This window comes from Caloenas nicobarica, chromosome 16 (assembly GCF_036013445.1).
Source record: "Caloenas nicobarica isolate bCalNic1 chromosome 16, bCalNic1.hap1, whole genome shotgun sequence".
In the NCBI taxonomy this organism is placed as follows: domain Eukaryota; kingdom Metazoa; phylum Chordata; class Aves; order Columbiformes; family Columbidae; genus Caloenas; species Caloenas nicobarica.
The window spans coordinates 11,822,291-11,839,795 of NC_088260.1; the positions used below are offsets into that span (position 1 = coordinate 11,822,291).

The following is a 17,505-nucleotide window of genomic DNA, read 5'->3' on the forward strand; positions in this document are numbered from 1 at the left end:
CACCAACAATTCAAACGGCACCATCCCGACTGGTTCGTACTGGCTCCTTCCAGGAGAAATATCTTAATATTGGGAAGGGAATGGGGGTGGAGGAGAAAGGCAGAAGAGGGATATATATCTTTCAACCCCTCCATCCTCCCAGGCACTTTCGGGAGGGTTGGGGTGAAGGCATTTCACAGTACGCCCAAGACATTTCAATAAAAATTTATTGAAACTTCAGCGACTTTTAAAAGGGGAAGAAAAAAAAAATACAGGAAAAAAAATAGCAAGAACTTCTCAACATTTATATAACACAAAATATACCTTCATTTTTTTTTTTTCTCTTTGAACCAGCTCTGAGCACCTGACTTTCAAGCCAAGAAAATATGCACTCACTCAAACAAAGACAACAATAAGCACAGTAGTAAAACTCCATCGTGGGGTTGTTTCTTGACACACCAAGGAAATGGGGAAAAATAATACGAAGTAAAGAAAATCCTAGAATCTTCCTTTTTTTTTCTCTCTCTCTCAAGCCACAGGAGAAGCCTGTTGTCATGTATTAACATATATCTTTGTTGTTGTTGATATTTTATAAGGAAAGTAGAGCTTTGAACACTGAAAAACTGGAGGATTAAAAGCTACCATGGCACATTGCTTTTTCTTTTTCTCCCTTTTATTTTTTTTTAAGGTCTTTGATTAATTCTGTTTATTTCTGCTTTGCCTTTTGCATTCGGCTCCTCTACAGAAGGACGAGGTGGGGTTTTCTGGGGTGAACTCTGGGTTTAAAAAGTGAGCCCTCAGAAATGGGGGTATTTCTCCTCTGGGTGGGGGGGTATGTTTAAAAGAATTACGAACTTGAAATGAAAACGACTAAAAACAAAAACAGAAGAAAAAAAGACAGCTGCAATCGTATTTACAGAGATATGTACAATGTCAATAAATTAAAGTTTAATTTCGAGTATTCATATTCCACGTATTTACAAGAGTTATCAAATAATTACATAAATACTTTGTTTTAATAATAGTGTCCGCTCTTCTCAGTATGTTTAAACCTTGTTATTGCATATAAAATTAAGAGGGAAAGCTGTGATAAACCTACAGTCAAGCTACAGAGGTTTTTAGATAAAATAAATTCACTTTTTTTTTTCTTTCCAACTACACTTCTTATTGTTGTTGCTACAGGGAGGATGTTTAAGGTAGAGGGACGAGGGTCTTATTTTTGCTTTTATTATTATTATTATTATTAATTTTTCCCTGGGATTTGAAACGAGCATTAAAAATAAACAACAAAACCCCACCGAAATAAAAAATACCTCCCCGCCCCAAAAAAAAGCAGACTACTATGGAACATGCAAAAAAGCCACCAACTGGCTCTCAGACATCACAATAATATTTTAAACGCACAGCTTCCCTTAATATTGACTAAGGGGGTTGTCGGTAACAACCCGCCCAGGAAACAACTGTTAAAGAACCGATATGCAAGTTACTTACATACTTCTCTTTCGGAATGAAAAAAATCACTTCTCTTACTTAATTTTTATTCATACGTTTGTTTGATTTTTTTTTCTTTTATTTTTTGCTTTTAGGATTTTTTTCTCTTTTTTTCTGATTTTTTTTTTACACAGTTAATTAAAAACAAACAAACAAAAAAAATAAAGGAGGATGCCACAACCCCGCCGGTGACCCGGCCCGGCCAGCCTGCTCCCTGCGAGCAGCCTCCGACCCAGCGCTCCCACCTCGGCTCCGCTCCCCCATCCACCATCTTCTCCCTGCCCTCCTCACCCCCCTGCTTCGCCAGATACCTTGTTGTTGATAAGCACGCACAAAACGCCGGGCGATTTTATATTTAAAAATTAAAAAAAAAAAAAATAGAAAGGGGAGGAAGAAACAAAATAAAAAGAGGGGGGTAAAAAAAAAATAACTCGCGGGTGGAGGATGTGGTTTCTTTCAAACAAAGTGCACTGCAAGACTGATTTGAAATGAGCTCCCGGAGGCCGGGGGGGTTATGGGGAGCCGCTGCGGGATCTGTCCTGCTTGGGGTCGAGCCCACTGACCAGACGCTGGATGTTTTGCAGTTCACTGGTCGCCGCCTCCTTGTCTGCTCCCAGTTTGGGGGAGAGAGAGACGGAGCCGGAGGAGAGGGTGGACGAGCGGCTGGTGAGGTCCGAGGCGGAGTCCAGGGGCACGGAACCGGGGCTGGTGGTGGGTAACCCCCCCGCTTTGCCTTCGCCGGAGCCGGTGGCCAGGCCGGGCAGGGCGGTGGTGAGGAGGCTGCTGCCGTCGGGCAGGGGGACGGGCAGCGGGTAGGGGCTGTAGCGGAGCCGCGGCCGCACGGCGTTGAGGAACGGGTGCCGGTGCACCGAGCTGGAGGCTGCGCTGGAAGCGGCGGCCGCCGCCGCCATGTAGGTGTAGGGGTAAGGGAAGAGGCTTCCGAAGGGAGACATGGCCAGGCCCTGCGGGAGGGGAGGAGAGAGAAAGGGAAGGGTTACCGGCCTGCACATCTTCCCCCGGGGGATGGTCCATGGCACCCCCGCGCCAGCACACACCCCCTCCTCGCACACGCCATTGGAGAGCTGACAGTGGCCAAGCTGCTGCTGCCCACGGGAGGGGATGAAGACCCGTCCTGCCGGTGCTGAGGCCAAAACCACTCGGACCCCCCCTCGAGCCAGCTCTGTCCTGCACAGCCCCCACCCCGCCGGGGGGGTCATGGCCCAAGAGAGGGGAGAGGGACGAAATGAGACAAGGACCGTGCTGTCTCACTCCCCACTCTCCTCCTTTTCCTTCGCAGGGAGATTTTCTTTTATTTCTCTTCCCGCAGGTACAGCTGCCCCCCGGCAGGGCAGCCCCGGGTATTCCCCCCTCCCATGACGGCGGCTCCGCTCCGCAGGCTGGGACGCGCCCCGCAGCGCGGAGCTGCGCGCTGGGACTTCCCGAGGAGCCGCCAAGCCACGGGGGAGGCGGGGGGGAGGGACAGAGGCCTGGCACAGTGTCCCAGGGAGCACAGGAGCTAGAGGACGAGTGGGAGAGCTCCGGGAGTTCAAGCTGGGCCACCCCCACTCTCCCCGCCCCCCACCCTGGGGTTTTCCCACCTCTGACTTTCCCCCAAACCCACCGCCTGCCTCTGCGGAGAGAGCTGGGGTGGGAACCCGCTGCTGGGAGGCTAAAGGGGGTTTTCCGCTGCCTCCCCCATTCCCCCGGGACGGAGCCTCCCCTGCTCCGGAGGGGCAGTGGCGGGGGGGACGCGGTACCTGAGAAGCCAGGACGTGCTGCTGCAGATGGAAAGGCAAAGCAGCCGCCGATGCTCCCGAGAGTCCCTGGGCCGCCGCCGTGGCCATGACCGTGTTGTCCAGTCCTGAGACACCGGCAGATGCCCCGGAGACGGTGGCGAGCAGGGGCCCCATCCCCGCGGCCATGCCGGAGAAAGCCCCCCCCATGGCGAACTGCCCGGGGTGCAGCAGCAGCGGGTGCCCGTTCCCCAGCGGGTTGAAGAACTGCTGGCCGGCCAGGGCAGGGGGGAAGCCGAGGTTTTGCAAGTGTCCCTGGCTCAGGTGGGCCGTGCTGTCGGTCTGGACCGTGAGGGGGGCGAAGGGCTCTTTACCCAGGAGCCGGTTCTCATCTACTTTGGGACCATCCCTGAGGGGGCTTTTCAGTTCCTCGCCGCTCAGGCTTCCCCCTCGGGTGCTGGAAGAGATAGTAGCTGGGCTATGCCGGGAGTCCGGAGGGACTTTTTCCGTCCTCTCTCGGCTCCGACTCCCCGCTGAGTCGCCGGGGAAGAAGTGGCTTTTGGAGGGGCTGCCCCCCTTGTCCCGGGGGTCGTCTCCCGCGGCCGCGGCGGAGCTGGCCGGTGCTGGGGTGGTGGCGGTGGTCGTGCTGATTTTGCCCGACTCGTTGGCTTCTAGCAAGGGATCGTCTTTGCTGTCTGCATCGCTGTCTCCCTCGCTGGGGCAGAGATCTGCAAGACAAAGGGAAGCGGGGCTGGGATCCGGCACAGCACGTCCCTTCAAACCCCGTCGGGTTGGGAAAGGGGGCAGAAAGGCTTCCTGGCCGGCCAGAGATTTAAATGTAAATACTTCCCTCTTTTTTTTATTATTATTTTTCTTATATAAATAAATACATTCCCCCGGCTCCCACCGCCCGCCACATCCGAGCCAACCCGAGTTTTACACAGCGCAGCAAAACTGGCTGCGAAACAAAGCGGCGGCCCGGAGGAGAGACCCCCCAGCCGGGCGGGCCCGGGGCCAGCGGCTCCGCTCTGCCGGGGCTGCCCGGGGAAGCGGCACCCGCGGCTGCCCGGGCGGCGGGGAACCCCCGGTGAGCCCCCCCCGGCCCCGGCAGGGACAACAGCGTCCTCTCGGCAGGTTTAGAGAGTCTTGGGGCTGCTTCTCCTGAGAACTTCGCCAAAGTTTCCAACCCTTTCGATGGGCAAACTTAGAAAAAAAAAAAAAAAACACACACGGTCGCCTCCATCACTCCCTGGACCCCCCCCCTGCCTCCTCCTCCTCCCCAAAAGCATGCACGGCTTCGTTGGATTCCTCTGCACTTCATCTCCTAATTTCAGCGCCCCAGGTGCGAAGCTCTGGTTTGCTTTTCGGGTCCCCTCCCAGCTCCCCTCCCCTCAGCTCGGCAGGACTTTAAACAAACGAGTAAGGCAACAACAAAAAAGAGGTTGTTTCCTCCTCCCCCTGCACCCCCCCGCCCCTGGATGGATTAATACATGTGAGAGAGCTGCAGACAGCTCCCAACCCCGCACGGAGAGAAATCGAGGGTGACTTTTCTATAACAAAGTTCGGGACTGTATCCAGGGAAAAGATCCTTCCTCTAATAGCAGATTCAGAGAGGAATATTAATGGAGTGACTCCAGTTTTGAACTTTTGCCCCGTGGTCTGTCTTTGCTCCCTTGACTCGGAGCTGGCTCCTTTCTGAACCAAGAAGGGGAGGAATGAATGTGCAGCGGGAGGAGAGGGAGGCCGGGGGGAGAGAGAGAATGAGTGAGTGAGGACAGAGAGTGAGAAAGAGAGAGAAAAAGAGGGGGAGAAAGGGAAAGAAAGAGAAAGAAGCGGAAAGAAAGAAGGTTAGAGAAAGAAGGAAAGAAAGAATGTTAGAGAAAGAAGGAAGGAAGGAAGGAAGGAAAAAAAAAAGAAGAGTGAGACAAAGAAAAAGATAAAAAGAGCAGGAAAAAAAAAGAGAGAGAGAGAAAGAAGAGAGAGAGAGAAAGAAGAGAGAGAGAGAAAGAAGAGAGAGAGAGAAAGAAGAGAGAGAGAGAAAGAAGAGAGAGAGAGAAAGAAGAGAGAGAAGCAAGAGGAAAGAGAGAGAAGCAAGAGGAAAGAGAGAGAAGCAAGAGGAAAGAGAGAGAAGCAAGAGGAAAGAGAGAGAAGCAAGAGGAAAGAGAGAGAAGCAAGAGGAAAGAGAGAGAAGCAAGAGGAAAGAGAGAGAAGCAAGAGGAAAGAGAGAGAAGCAAGAGGAAAGAGAGAGAAGCAAGAGGAAAGAGAGAGAAGCAAGAGGAAAGAGAGAGAAGCAAGAGGAAAGAGAGAAAACAGAGAAAATGAGGAAAGATAAAGGAAGGAAGGACAGAAGGAAGGAAGAAATGCCAGAGGGTGCAGAGGTTGGATCCATACCCCCGCAGAGCAGGCGCCCAGGGACCCGGGTGGCATCCGGGGGACACAGGTCTCACCTTTGAGGCTGGAGGTGCCGACGGTGGGCACGGCGGGGCAGGAGGACTGGGCGAAGCACTTGAAGGCCGTCTGCTCATTGGACGACTCATCCGAGGTGGGATTTTCCTTCTTCTGCCTCTCGTCGTACACCCGCATGGACTGCAGGGTCAGCTGCTTCCTGCGGGCACACGCACCCGCTGGGCGAGCGGACCTCGGCACCCCCCCGGGACTCCCCCCCAGGACCCCTCATCCCTTCTGGAGACCCTGTTTGGGGATGGTCGGAGCGGGGGAATTAAGGGCCAAGGTCCCCTCGAGGAGGGAGCGTGTTTTCTCGCAGGCAGGACTTGGCTGCTAATGAGAGGAGATTTCTTGGAAGCGGTTGAGCAGCTCCTCAGCAAGGGCAGATATTAAAGAGAAGGGGCAGAGGGGAGAGGGAAGCATTCCCTGGAGATGAGCTTTTAAAAACGCGAGGATGTTCCAGAGATATGAGCCATCTTAATGGTTGCTAAGATTGCTAGGAAGTGGTTATTTTGTTAGGCACTTTATGTAATCTTTTCACCAACAATTAACCCGGAGTAAAAAATCTATTTATATTTAGAGAGAAATTAGAAATCATTTCCGTCCTGTGGCTCCAGCGTTGGCTTTATTTTCACACTGACAGACAAGAGGAGCTGGCGTGTGTGTGTGCTGGGCAGGGAGAAAGGCCTCTTGTCTCACACTACATTTCCCCCTTGCTTTTTTTTGGTTAAAAAAAAGATAAACAGACCGATTTATTAATTATCCAAACCCTAGTGCAAATGGCTGAAATATCCTGTCTGCTCTAACTAACCAAAACAAAGGCCTCATCAAAGGAAAAAAATAATCCCTTTCCCTATTTTCTCCAATATTAAAAATAAAAATCTTGAGACCCACTAAAATGAGTTCTATCCGTCCATCTACCTGGGGCACAAGCTGTGTCCTGCTGCTTTTGGAAAAAATAAAGAATCTTCTATCACTAATTACTTCCATATTCAGGAGACACCTCTGTCAAAACAGTTTATTTATATGCTTCTCCTCTATACTTCAGTCTTTTTGATACAGTCCCCGGGAAAAGGCCAAAGGAGATTCAACCAGCGATCAGCTCTGCCCTCACTTCTCCCTCTTTCCCAATCCCAGATACACACTATAATGTTACAATCCTCCCAAAATTTTAAGGGAAACTTCTTTCTCCAGTGATATTTGCTTAGTATATCACCATCCCTTTGGCCAGCCATCCCTGCGATGTAAAAAATAAACGTGGAAAGCAGGAAAGAATTCCCACTCAATCAGTTTTCCCTTAATTAGCGACAAGATCCTTATGAATTTTGGCGAATTTGGGGAAAAAAGTGTGGTTTGGCGATTTTGATCTCTGCACATGTTCTGAGCTTTACACATGAAAGCCAAACGGGACATCTATATATAATCTATCCAGACTCACCTTTTTTCCCTCCTTCCATTCCCGGTGTCCCGAAAACCTTTGGCAAAGGGGTTGTTGTCAATTTTTAATTGAGTGATCTATAGGATAGAGAAAAAAAAAAAAAAAGCAGGGGGTTGGGGCAGAAATAAGGAGATTTTACATTAAAAACCAACAGAATAACCTCTCCCCCATTCCCTCAGCACCGGCAGAACTTCATTAGGAGCAGGACAGGGAAGGGGGCAAAGGTCCCTGGTTTTGGGGTGAATCTCCGTGTTTTCCCGAGCCGCTTTGGAGGCAGCTTGTCCCCAGTCCCCCGGGCTGTGGTGGCAATGAAAGAGCCCCGTGTTGCTGCCACCGCATCGGAATTAATTTAGCCGTGCAATGCGATCCATGCAAGTTATGCCTGTGCTTAAAACTCTTTAAATGCCATAATTAAACCGCAAAGGAATCATACCCACCCCCTCGCTATAATAAAATACTTCATATAATCGCATTATGCTCCGCGTGTGCGTGTGTATTGGGGCGCCGGGGGTGCCAGGAGCCAGTTGATTTTTTTTTTTTTTTAAGAGGGGGGGTTTAAGTTAGTTTTTTTTTTTGTGACTGCTTGGGGGTTTCGTCGCGATTCGGGTTATCGCAGGGAATGACTGTTCCTTCCTGCGTTTGTAGGGATGGGGGGGGGGGAGGTGCGAAGCACCCTGTGCCCTGTACGATGCGCCGAGGTGGATTTAAAGGCGGCCGGGGGGGGGTCCCGTCGCTATAACGGGACGCGGGCGACAGGGACGGGGATGCCGCCTATCCGCAGCTCCCCCCAACCCTCCAATTTGAAAAGCAGAGCACGACCCCGAAGAGAAAACCCCTGTCTGCGGCTGAGTGAGAGGCAGGAAAACCCACTGCTAAAAACCAGCGGGACTTTTTTGATCCAGGTGATCCAGCCGTGGCTCCTGACCCGCCGGCGTGGCGGCTCCCGACCCGCCGCTTTCCAGCTCATTTCGTGGCAATCACACAAATAAGCTCATTCCTGCCCTTCAACCAAGCCGGCCTCAGCTGATAGACCGGGGCGAACAGCCCTGCTGATAAGTCCCAAAGCAAAGTCTACTCTCTACACTTTTTTTTTTTTTTTTTTTTCCCGTTTCCTTGCAAGCGCTCGGCCGCGGAAAGCGAGGAAAATAGCCCAACCCCGGAGAAGTGACTTTTTGGAAACTGAGGGTAGAAGGGTGCAGGACCCCCCCACACTTCGCCCTTTAATTTTTAATAGCGAAGGAACGGGGAAGCCGCAGCGAGCGGGCGCTGCACATCCAGACCCTCTGCGCTTAACGCACACGCAAAGTTATAATTTATAGACAGAAAAAAAATCAAAGCCCCTTTTTTTGGCTCCTTCGCTTCCTTCCACTTGACTTAATTATCGTAAATTCGCCGTTTGCCGCTCTCCCAAATATACCACCTTCGTCGCAAGTGACAATAAACCAGGAGAAATGGAAAGGCAGCGTCTGCAGCACTGCAAAACTTTCTCACACCGGCTCTTTCAGACCTTCCAGCTAAATTCAAGCGAGATAACCCTCTCTGATCAGAGCATATTTCTGCACCACAAAAAATAATAAAACACTGCAGGATGCAAAAAAAAAATCATAATATAATAATAATAGGAACCAGACGTGCGCTCCAGCCTTATTGCCAACTGCTGTTAAAGGAGCTAAAACAGCACAAAGGCCAGGAAGAATTACAAAATCTCCAGCTCCGCTGCTCTCCCCACTCTGTCTTTCGACACACGGAGCCGATTTTTTTTTTCTTCTGATGCGTCTTAGATTAAATCCACACTAAGAGCAGCGATTCTCACGCCATCCCGTCCATTTCCCCCCCTTTCTCCATACCAAGGAGGGAAAATAACCTTAAACAGCACCCCTCTTCCCCCCCAATCTCCCTTTTACTTGTCTTCGCCGAGGTGGGCATTTGGAGAGTGCCCGATTCCCATCCTCGGCGCCTTCCCGAAGGTGGATCAAAGAGGTTTTGGGGGAAAGACGAGGGAGGGAGACAGGGAGAGAGGAACGGGACGGGCTTCGTGATTTTTAAAGGGAACAACGCGGAGTAAGAGCTCTCTTAAAAGCCAAAACACGTAAAACAAATCCTTTCTTAATCTCCTTACCTTATCATTCTGGTATGCGGTCACTGCGATGAATTCAGTCTCCGGGAAAACGTAGGTCCTGAACGTGCTATAGGGAAGCTTGAGAATATCGTTGGCTCGGACGATGTGGAACCGGGGCTGGTACTTGTGCATGGAGTTTAAAATGGTCTGGGGAGGGGGGGAGAAGCGGCCGGCAGCAGAGAAGGCGGCGGGGGGAGGAAAGAAGAGGGTCAGCTGGAGCGATACCCCCGCCTCGCACTTCCCCCGGCCATCGGCACTTTCTCCTCTCTAATTTGCCTTCCCTCTCCTTCCTCCCCTCACTCCTCCTCCCCGCCGAGCACACTCCAAACACACGCACACGCCTTTTGCAGCATCCAACAAAAAGCACTGACAGCTCCAGCTCTCTGCTGGACCTCTCCAAGGGACGGGGGGGGGCGGTTAAAATCCCAGCAGAGCTCTCTTAGGAGAGGGGGAGAAGCTGTTTGGGCTCCGGCCGCGATGTCTTTTGATTTCGACGTGGAAAAAAAAATAAAAATAAAATAAAGCAGCAGCTACAATAGCAACACCACCGCGAGAGCCATGGCTAGGTCTAATTGCTCGCCCCAATCCACTTAAGGCCTTCTGCGAAAGGCAAAAATGTATCGTCTAATCAAATCACAGCCAGCAAATGCAATCTTCGGCACATTAGAGATCCCCTGACCGCGGCCACCACCAGCAACCCCCGGCTCCGAGGGCGGACTCTTTCCCAGGAATAGAAAGAAATGGCCAAGGATCGTCAGAGCACTTATCAGCAGGTTTGTTTGATTTCACTCTTAGGGTAAGTTTTTATCTCTGCACACCCAGTAAATGTAAAGGAGTGGATAGACATGAATGGGCAACTTGACCTCTGATTTTGGTCCCTGTTTATTTTCACTCTGGCTTGCTTTACATTATCCAGATTAATATATATTTAAATGTTTGCATACTTAGGCCTTTAAGACCTTTATACACATATGCATATCATTTTCTTACACTTAAAAAGTGTGATCGCCTTTATTAAAAAAATATAGAGAGACATATATAAAGCCACCACAGCTACAAGAAATATCGAGTTGCACTATGCTGGAAATATATCTCTAAAGTTAATGCACGGAGAATGGCACGGAGAGGTTACCGAATAAATTCGACTGTTTAATCCTGACCTCGGCAATAGTGGGGAAAAAAAATGAAGGGATATTATAAACCGGACAGACACATGTCGCCCGTGTGCGTGGCGGAGAGTATTTAACCCCCATTTTCCCCGCATTTTCACCGCTCATGGCAGCTGCCATTCGGGGCTGTGGGTCGAATCCCCCCACCGGGACCCACCGCTCCGGCCAGGCAGCGAGGGAGGGCAAGGGGGGGCAAAGGAAGGTGTAAAAGGCACTCACAAATCCGTGCTTGTCAGAGATGTTGTTAGTGAGCTTCAGCTTGTGAAAGGTGACGACTTTGGACATCCATTGTTCGCCGGTGGCCGGGCTGTCCGGGTGGATGTACATTCTCTTTGGCATTTCAGGGTCAGCTTTGCCGGCTACCATCCACCGGGAATTATGGAATTTGTACCTACAATCATCAGCTGCCACAATATCCATCAATAAAATGTACTTGGCCTTTTTATCCAGTCCAGTGCATCTCACTTTAAATGGAGGAAACATTCTCCTATGGACAGAGATGGGGGCGGGGGGGGGGGGTGCGGGATAAAGAAAACACAAGACGAAAATAAAATTAATTACAGCGTTTAAATAAGCTCCTAAATCTCCGTAGCGCGTCCACCAAGCAATCGCTTCAGCTCTCAGAAGCAGAAAAGTCGTGTGTTCACCCTCCCAGCAAAAGGGCTTCCCCCCACATCCCCAGCGAAAAGGTTTTTCAAACGTTTAAAAGTTTCAGGAGAAAATGGTCTCAGGGATGGGAGGCGGAGGGCAGAGGTACGTGTGTTCCCTAGAAATCAGCAGGCGCCTACTCTCTGCCATTCCTAAACAGCAAAGCCTCATTTAGGGCTCTCAGATCTCTCATTATTTTCCTTTTCGCCTGCTAAACAAAGAAATGGGAACAGATCGCGCCCCGATAAAATAAATATTCCGCATTATTATAGCCCAGTCCGCCGACGAAGCGCGGGGAGGGGAGGTTTTCACTTTGCAAATGAGGAGAAAAAACCCCCCTCCAGTGAGGGCAGGGTGGCTGCCGAGAGTTTCCCAGCGCTCCAGCCTCCCGGTGATAACCCGTTTGTGCAGAGGGTTCTCAGCAAACCCCGCTCCCCTCCGCTCCCAAGTCCAGCTCGAAACTGCAACAGGATACCACAAATTTGCTGTTTATTATATCGAGCGGTTGGCATTCGGCAATCTCAACTTAAAAGGAAACACATGACTTTGCAACATGTAAGAGCGCTTAATACCCGCCGAGGCTTTCGCGCAAAAAAACCCTTTTGACCACAATTAACAGAGAAAACTTCGGGAAAGCAGTAAAATGGGCGAGGGGATTTTTTCCCCCCTCCTCCTTGCTGCTCTTAGATTTTTTTTCTTTTTTTCCTCAGCAACTGGTGCTCTACAAGTAGGTGAAGCTTCAGCTGAAGGCCATCTAAGAAGACTTTCAGGAGTGGCTTCCTCAAGTAATTCTGGCAAATTACACGCGAATTGTTTGGGAGGTTTCTAAGAGAGTGTCTTAGAAAAACACTCGGGTACGAAGGGGGTTTTCTCCCTACGGCTCGTCGCAGCAATAGGTAGAGTTGTAAAAGAGCACAGCTGTCAATGAGTAGCGAATATAGAAAAGGATTTCAGAGGGGTAAAGCTATTAAAAGCAGAAATGGACGCGCCGTGTATGTTCATTCATTCCCACGTGAAGGTTTTATAAATACAGCGACAGGCAGCACGGAGCTGCAAAACCTTCCTTGTCCCTATAGCAGCGGCTGCAGGACCGCTGGGGCTTTTTGTCAGCTTTTTGTGCATTTCCAGATATAATTAGTCAGCACAAATACAGCCTAGATCCCAGCAGAGAGACAGACACAAGCGAAGCAACTGATAAACTGAGCCGATCTGCCCGCCCGCCTCACCAGCAGCAATACGCCGCTCCAAATATATTTTTTCCCCTTCTCTTAAGGAAGAAAAACTCCGTGCAGTAAGCCTGAAATCAGGCCGGCTCCTTTTCCACCCCCAAATTATTTTCTTTCTGCTACCAGTCTCCTCCAGAAAGCATTAAGCCACTGAACCATGAAGGGACCCTCTCGCCCCCTGCACACGCACTCCGAGCAGGGCCGGGTCGTGCTTGAGACTTTCCCTGCAAAGTGGTGCCCGAGATGAGCTCGGATCTTCAGCTGCCTAAAAACTTCCCATAGTCCCAAGCGAAAGGAGCTTCATGGACGAATTTTTCGGGGAAAGAGCCTTGCTCTGGAGCGGGGTGCAGAGATTGAGGGGTGGGGGAGAGGAGGGGGAGGAAAGGCACGAACCCCCGACCCAGACCTACCTTCCCGATTTGGTAATCACCATCTCCGTGCCTCTTTTATGGAATTGCTCCCAAAGCTCTTTGGCTTCCAGATGCACTTTCGGGTCATCTTCCACCTCCTCTTCTGGCTCCAGAGTTTTTAAAGGCCTCAGATGGGCTGCTGCCTGGTGACCCAGGGAAGAAAAGGGGATACCAGTCTCTGCAGCCCCCACTAACTGATCCATGATGGGTTTAGCCAGAGCCCCGGGAAGGGAGAGGGCGGCTGCCCCATTGGGAGGCAAAGCCAGAGCCGGGAAGAAGGGAGGCTGATGTCCCAACACAGCGCTCATGGCAAAGTCCGGTGCCCGGTGAGGTAAAAAAGGATGATAAGCCATGCTTGTCCCAGGGATTACTGGATCTCTCATCGGTATATTCATCCACTCCACTCCTCGATCTTCCTACTGCTGGAGTAGTCCCGGAGTGGTTTCTAACAGCACATCATGAAGAAGAAAAATTAAGATAATAACAATAACAGCAATAAAGCACCAAAAAATAGGGTTGGGGGGAAACAAGCTCTAGACAGCACAGTACATGGGGGAGAGGCAGAACTTCTACAGCCTACAACTTCCCGAGCGGGAGCACATCCCCAGCCCTCGGGACAGCGGATTAACAGGATTGTTCATTATTAGTCTTGTTTTTTCTGTGTTCGGTCTCTGCAGGATTGTATTTTTTTTTTTTTTTCTCCTGAGTGGAAGTCCTTGCGCTGGAAAAGAAACGCTGAAGACGGGGAAAAAAAAAAAAATCCACCGGGTTCGCTGCCTGTTCCTGTTGCCGCAGAAGGGCTGGACAAGCCGAGATCCTTTTTTTTTTCTTCTTCTTTTTTCTCTTAGTCTCAATCCCTCTTCTCTTCTTTCGTGGCGGAGGGTGACGGCTCGAAGCTGGGTTTTCTTTTTGGGTGACTGGCTCTTTCCCCCCCCTCCCCCCCACCCCTCCACCTTTCCTCCGTACGGTCAGGCTGCAGAGCAGAGGCTGGGAAGGGAGGGAAAGCAGAAAGAAGCAAACAAACCCACCCCCCCTCGCCGACCGAGGAAGGCTCCTGAGCAACCTTCAGCAGCAAAAACTTGTAGGGAAATCTCGTTTCCGCCTCGCCTTCCCCCCTCTCCAAGCAGGAGTTGGTCAGGGTGCCCTGATTTCCATCAGGATCTCTTCTTTCTTTCACCCTCCTCCTTTCCTTTTAAAAATTTTTTCCCCCTCTCTTTCTCTTTCACTCTGCCTTAAAAAAAAAAAAAAAAAAAAAAAAAAAAAAGAAGGAAGAATTACACTCTTGTCTCCTCTCCAGCAGCGCTTCAGAAAAGGAGAGAGGGAGAAAGAGAGAGGGAAAGAGAAAGGAAGAGAAAAAGGGGGGGAAGAAAGAGAGGAAAAAGAGAGAGAGGGAGAAGGAGCCTCTCAGCTCTGAGAATTCCCTGTGAGTCTGTGCTCTGCGTGCACCAGATTGTATGGATGTGTTGTGGGTTACAAGGGAGCTGGAGCCTCCTTGATTGGCTCTTTGACGCTTTCGGACCAATTGTGTGGCTCCATAGGCGTGGTTTTGACAGGTCGAGTGGAAGGGGGACAGAGCCGAGTTATAAAAAGAAGGTGTCGGAAACTGTAACGCTGCAGCAAAGCATCACTAGTACTCCGGGCCGTGTGAATATGTCAACATGATCAGAGGGGAGGGAGCAGGCAGCGCCCGGGGAGGGCGGCCGAGAGTACCCGCCTCTAGAGGGGGGTGTTCGGGGCCGCCTCACCCCCCGGCCCCGGCCCCGGCCCCGGCGAGATGGCAGGCTGGGCATTTCCAGTGCTCGCTCCCTCCTCCAGCCGCCTGCCCCGGTAGGAGCTTCCAAAGCAGCGGCTGCCGGCAGCACTGGAGAGGCGGCGGGGGGCGCCGGGAGCGGGTGGGGCTCCACGCGTGGTGCTGGGGTCCGAATAGGGGTGTTCCCCCCGCCGCTCCGCACCCCAGCCGGGCCGGGCGCTGCCAAGTTCTGCCCAGCCCGCAACTGGGGGGATCCCCCCCACCCCGCCCAGAGCGCCGGACCCACCCCGGGCGGCCGCGGGGCCCGGGCGGCCGCACGCCCATCCCCGCCGCGTCGCAGCTGCCGCCGGTTCCTGCAGCCGCCGGGGTTTGTGACACCCCCATCTCCCGCAGCACCCCCGCCCCCCGTTCTCTCGCTACGGGAAAGTTGCTTTCTTCAAACGAGACAGCACTCCTAGGCGGGGGGGGGGGGGGGCAGGCTCTTTCCTTCCCCCCGCAAATCTGGGGGCGAGCCCCGGGGGGGTGGCAGCCGGCCAGGGGCTGGCTCCGCGGGGCTCCCCTCGGCGCGGGGCTCGGCTCCGACTGCCCCAGCGGCCGCCGCCGCCGTTATTATTGTTGTCGTGGGCGGCTGCAGGCTGCTGCGAGGCGGGCTGGGGCCGCCGTTCGGCTCAGCCCCGGCCCCGGCGGTTGCTAATCGCGCCGGGTCGGGGAGGGCGGGGGGGGGAGCGCGACTGGAAAACGGGAATTTTTAAAATTTTTTTTTTCTTTCTTTCTTTCTTTCTTTCTTTCTTTCTTCGGCTCTGAGGATTAAGGCCACTCGGCTGGCACCGGCGCCGAGAGGGTTACGCTTCCACACCCCTCCTCTTCCATGAGGTGCGCGGGGAGGAGACGGGAAGTGCGGCTTTCCCTGCGCCCGGGCAGCGCCGGGCCGGGGGGGCCCATCCCCGGGTGCCCCCGTGCCCGGGCTCGCATGGAGCCAGCTACCCCCTGGGGAAGGCATCACGCGTGGGCCTGCACTGGCCCCACTGAGAGGGAAAAGCCGGGCAGGATCCGCGCCTGGGAAGTTTCTGGGGAGGAGAGGCATGTTCCCGGGGGAGTGACAGTGCAGGGCAGCAACACGGTGTTTCGTGTGGACGCGTGTCGGTGGGAGCCGTGGGCACGCAGGGCACGGGGCGCCCACGCGTGTGTCAGGAGGGATATCCCAGCGCCGGGGGTGTGCCGAATTATCATTCCCCCCCGCCCCGTTGGGGGGCCCTGGGGGCTCTCCCGACAATCCCCCCATCCTGCTTTCAAGAGGGAAGATAATCCTCCGGGAGCGGAGCAGCGGAGCGCAGGGGCTCGGCGCTGGCTGCGCGCAGATGGGAGCGGAACCTCTAAAGTGATTAGCTCTTCTAACATTGCATTTTTGACGCACATGGTTAAGAGCGCTTGGCGCCAGCTTGGTGAAGTCCCTGTAGTAACCAGCGTCTAGGATCGCTTTGCGTTCACCAAAATATCTCCGCTTTGGTCGGGGGTGGGAGTGGATGGAGGAAAAAAGAGGAGGAGGGAGGAAAGGAAGCGGGAGTAATGCGTTCAAAGAGGATGGGGGGGGGGCTAAAGTCTGATGTGTTTCACGGAGCCAGGAGCTTGGGTACCCACACAGCGCTCGGCTGAGCTGTGCAGCTAGTTACTAACGAAGGAAGCGAGTCTTTACAACCTCTGCTCGGAACCGGTTCTCGGGCTCCTGCTTCCAGCCGCTGCCGCGGTGGGAAGCCCCAAACCGTACACCTTCTCTTTATCAGAGCCCACAACAAACGCCCAGCGGCTTCAAGAAGTTTGCCGCAATTTGCCCCAGCCGGGCCGCCGCTCTTTGCCGGGGACCAGGAGGGACCCACGGGCTCCCGCGGGACAAGCTCAGCCGCTCCCAGCCCCGCCGCGCCCCGACCCCCGCGCCCGCCCCGCCGGTGCGCGCCCTCGGCGCCGCGGCAGGGACGGGAGTCGCTGCCGCCCTCCGCGCCCGCCCCGCACCTTGCACCGCGCTCGGCACCCACCCGCGCAGCGGCCCGCGGAGGAAAATAAAAATGTTTGCCGCTTATGATTTCCAATTTCAGCGTCTGGCTAATGGCGTGCAAACTTCCGCCAGTTCCGAGTGACCTCCCCGACGAAGCCCCCTGGAGACTCGTATTATGAAGGGAGGCTGCACTAATCTAAGATCAAAAGCGGGAAGGTGCGAACAGTCTTTGTCTCCCTTCGGCCGCCTCATTCCCCCTTCTGTGTGTGATAAATCTACCCTGGCGCCGACTGCGCGCTGGATGATTAATTTGCAAGCAAACAAAAGGGACCTGATGGCCAGCCATCTTAGTTAAATATTGGCCAGTGCTTCCAGCTACTTGTTAGCCGCCTCTTTGCCAGAAATAAATAAATGAGCGAGGCGCAGAAATAAATTAAGAGATCCGCAAAAAAACGAATGGCAAAGCGAAGGGGTAGAAGGGGGTGTACGGAAAATGGAAAAAAAAAAAGAAAAAACGAGATGAGGGCGGCTGATAGCGACGGGCCGGGAGCGGGGTGGAGGTGGGATCGCGGGGGGAGGCAAGGGCGATATCTGCGATAGCCGGCTGCCCCCGCGCCTCCCGGCCCGTCTGCAAGCTAGGCTCGCACCAAGGCCGACACTATCTTGGCTCTTCAAAGAGGCATGAAAGGTCTCCGCTGTCTCCTCGGAGAGCAGCCAGGCCGGGTCTCTCTAATCTCAGAGCGCAAAGAGCTAAAGGCGGCTCCCACCTTCTCTTCCCAGCTCCCTGATGCCGCCATCCGCCAGCACCTCACTGGGTTTCCCCTGGTTCAGTCCAGGCTGGAGGGAACACGGAGCTGGCCAGACCCTGGGTCTTTGGTGGTTGAGCGGCTGGGAGAGCTCCGCTTGCTCAGATTTCACCCTCCTAAGCAACTTTTGGTGTTTGCACGAGAGCTCGGGGTGTGCAGCGAGCCGGCCCCGTGTGTGTGTGTGTGTTGGAGGTGTGGGAGGAGAGAGGCTCTGCCTCTCTCCCGGTGGCCTGAAGAGCCAGCTGGAGGAAGGAGGCAAGAGGAAAATAAAGGCAGCCCAGTTTTTGGGCCCACACGTCTT

General features: G+C 53.1%; 1 protein-coding gene and 1 long non-coding RNA gene across 2 annotated transcripts; one reads left to right on the forward strand and one right to left on the reverse strand.

Moving 5' to 3' along the window:
* Positions 1–256: 256 nt before the first annotated feature.
* Positions 257–14,091, reverse strand: TBX3 (T-box transcription factor 3). Its single transcript, XM_065646685.1, has 8 exons — positions 13,687–14,091; positions 12,659–13,103; positions 10,594–10,861; positions 9,206–9,352; positions 7,087–7,163; positions 5,651–5,808; positions 3,228–3,931; positions 257–2,432 (listed from the first exon to the last, which is right to left on the reverse strand). The coding sequence occupies exons 2-8, from the start codon at positions 13,051–13,053 to the stop codon at positions 1,983–1,985; spliced, it is 2,199 nt and encodes a 732-aa protein (XP_065502757.1). The 5' UTR covers positions 13,054–13,103; positions 13,687–14,091; the 3' UTR covers positions 257–1,982.
* A 306-nt stretch (positions 14,092–14,397) lies between these two features.
* Positions 14,398–16,445, forward strand: LOC135995421 (uncharacterized). The gene is made up of 3 exons (XR_010607103.1): positions 14,398–14,485; positions 15,214–15,281; positions 16,190–16,445. It is a non-coding gene; the product is annotated as an uncharacterized LOC135995421 (long non-coding RNA).
* Positions 16,446–17,505: the final 1,060 nt, after the last annotated feature.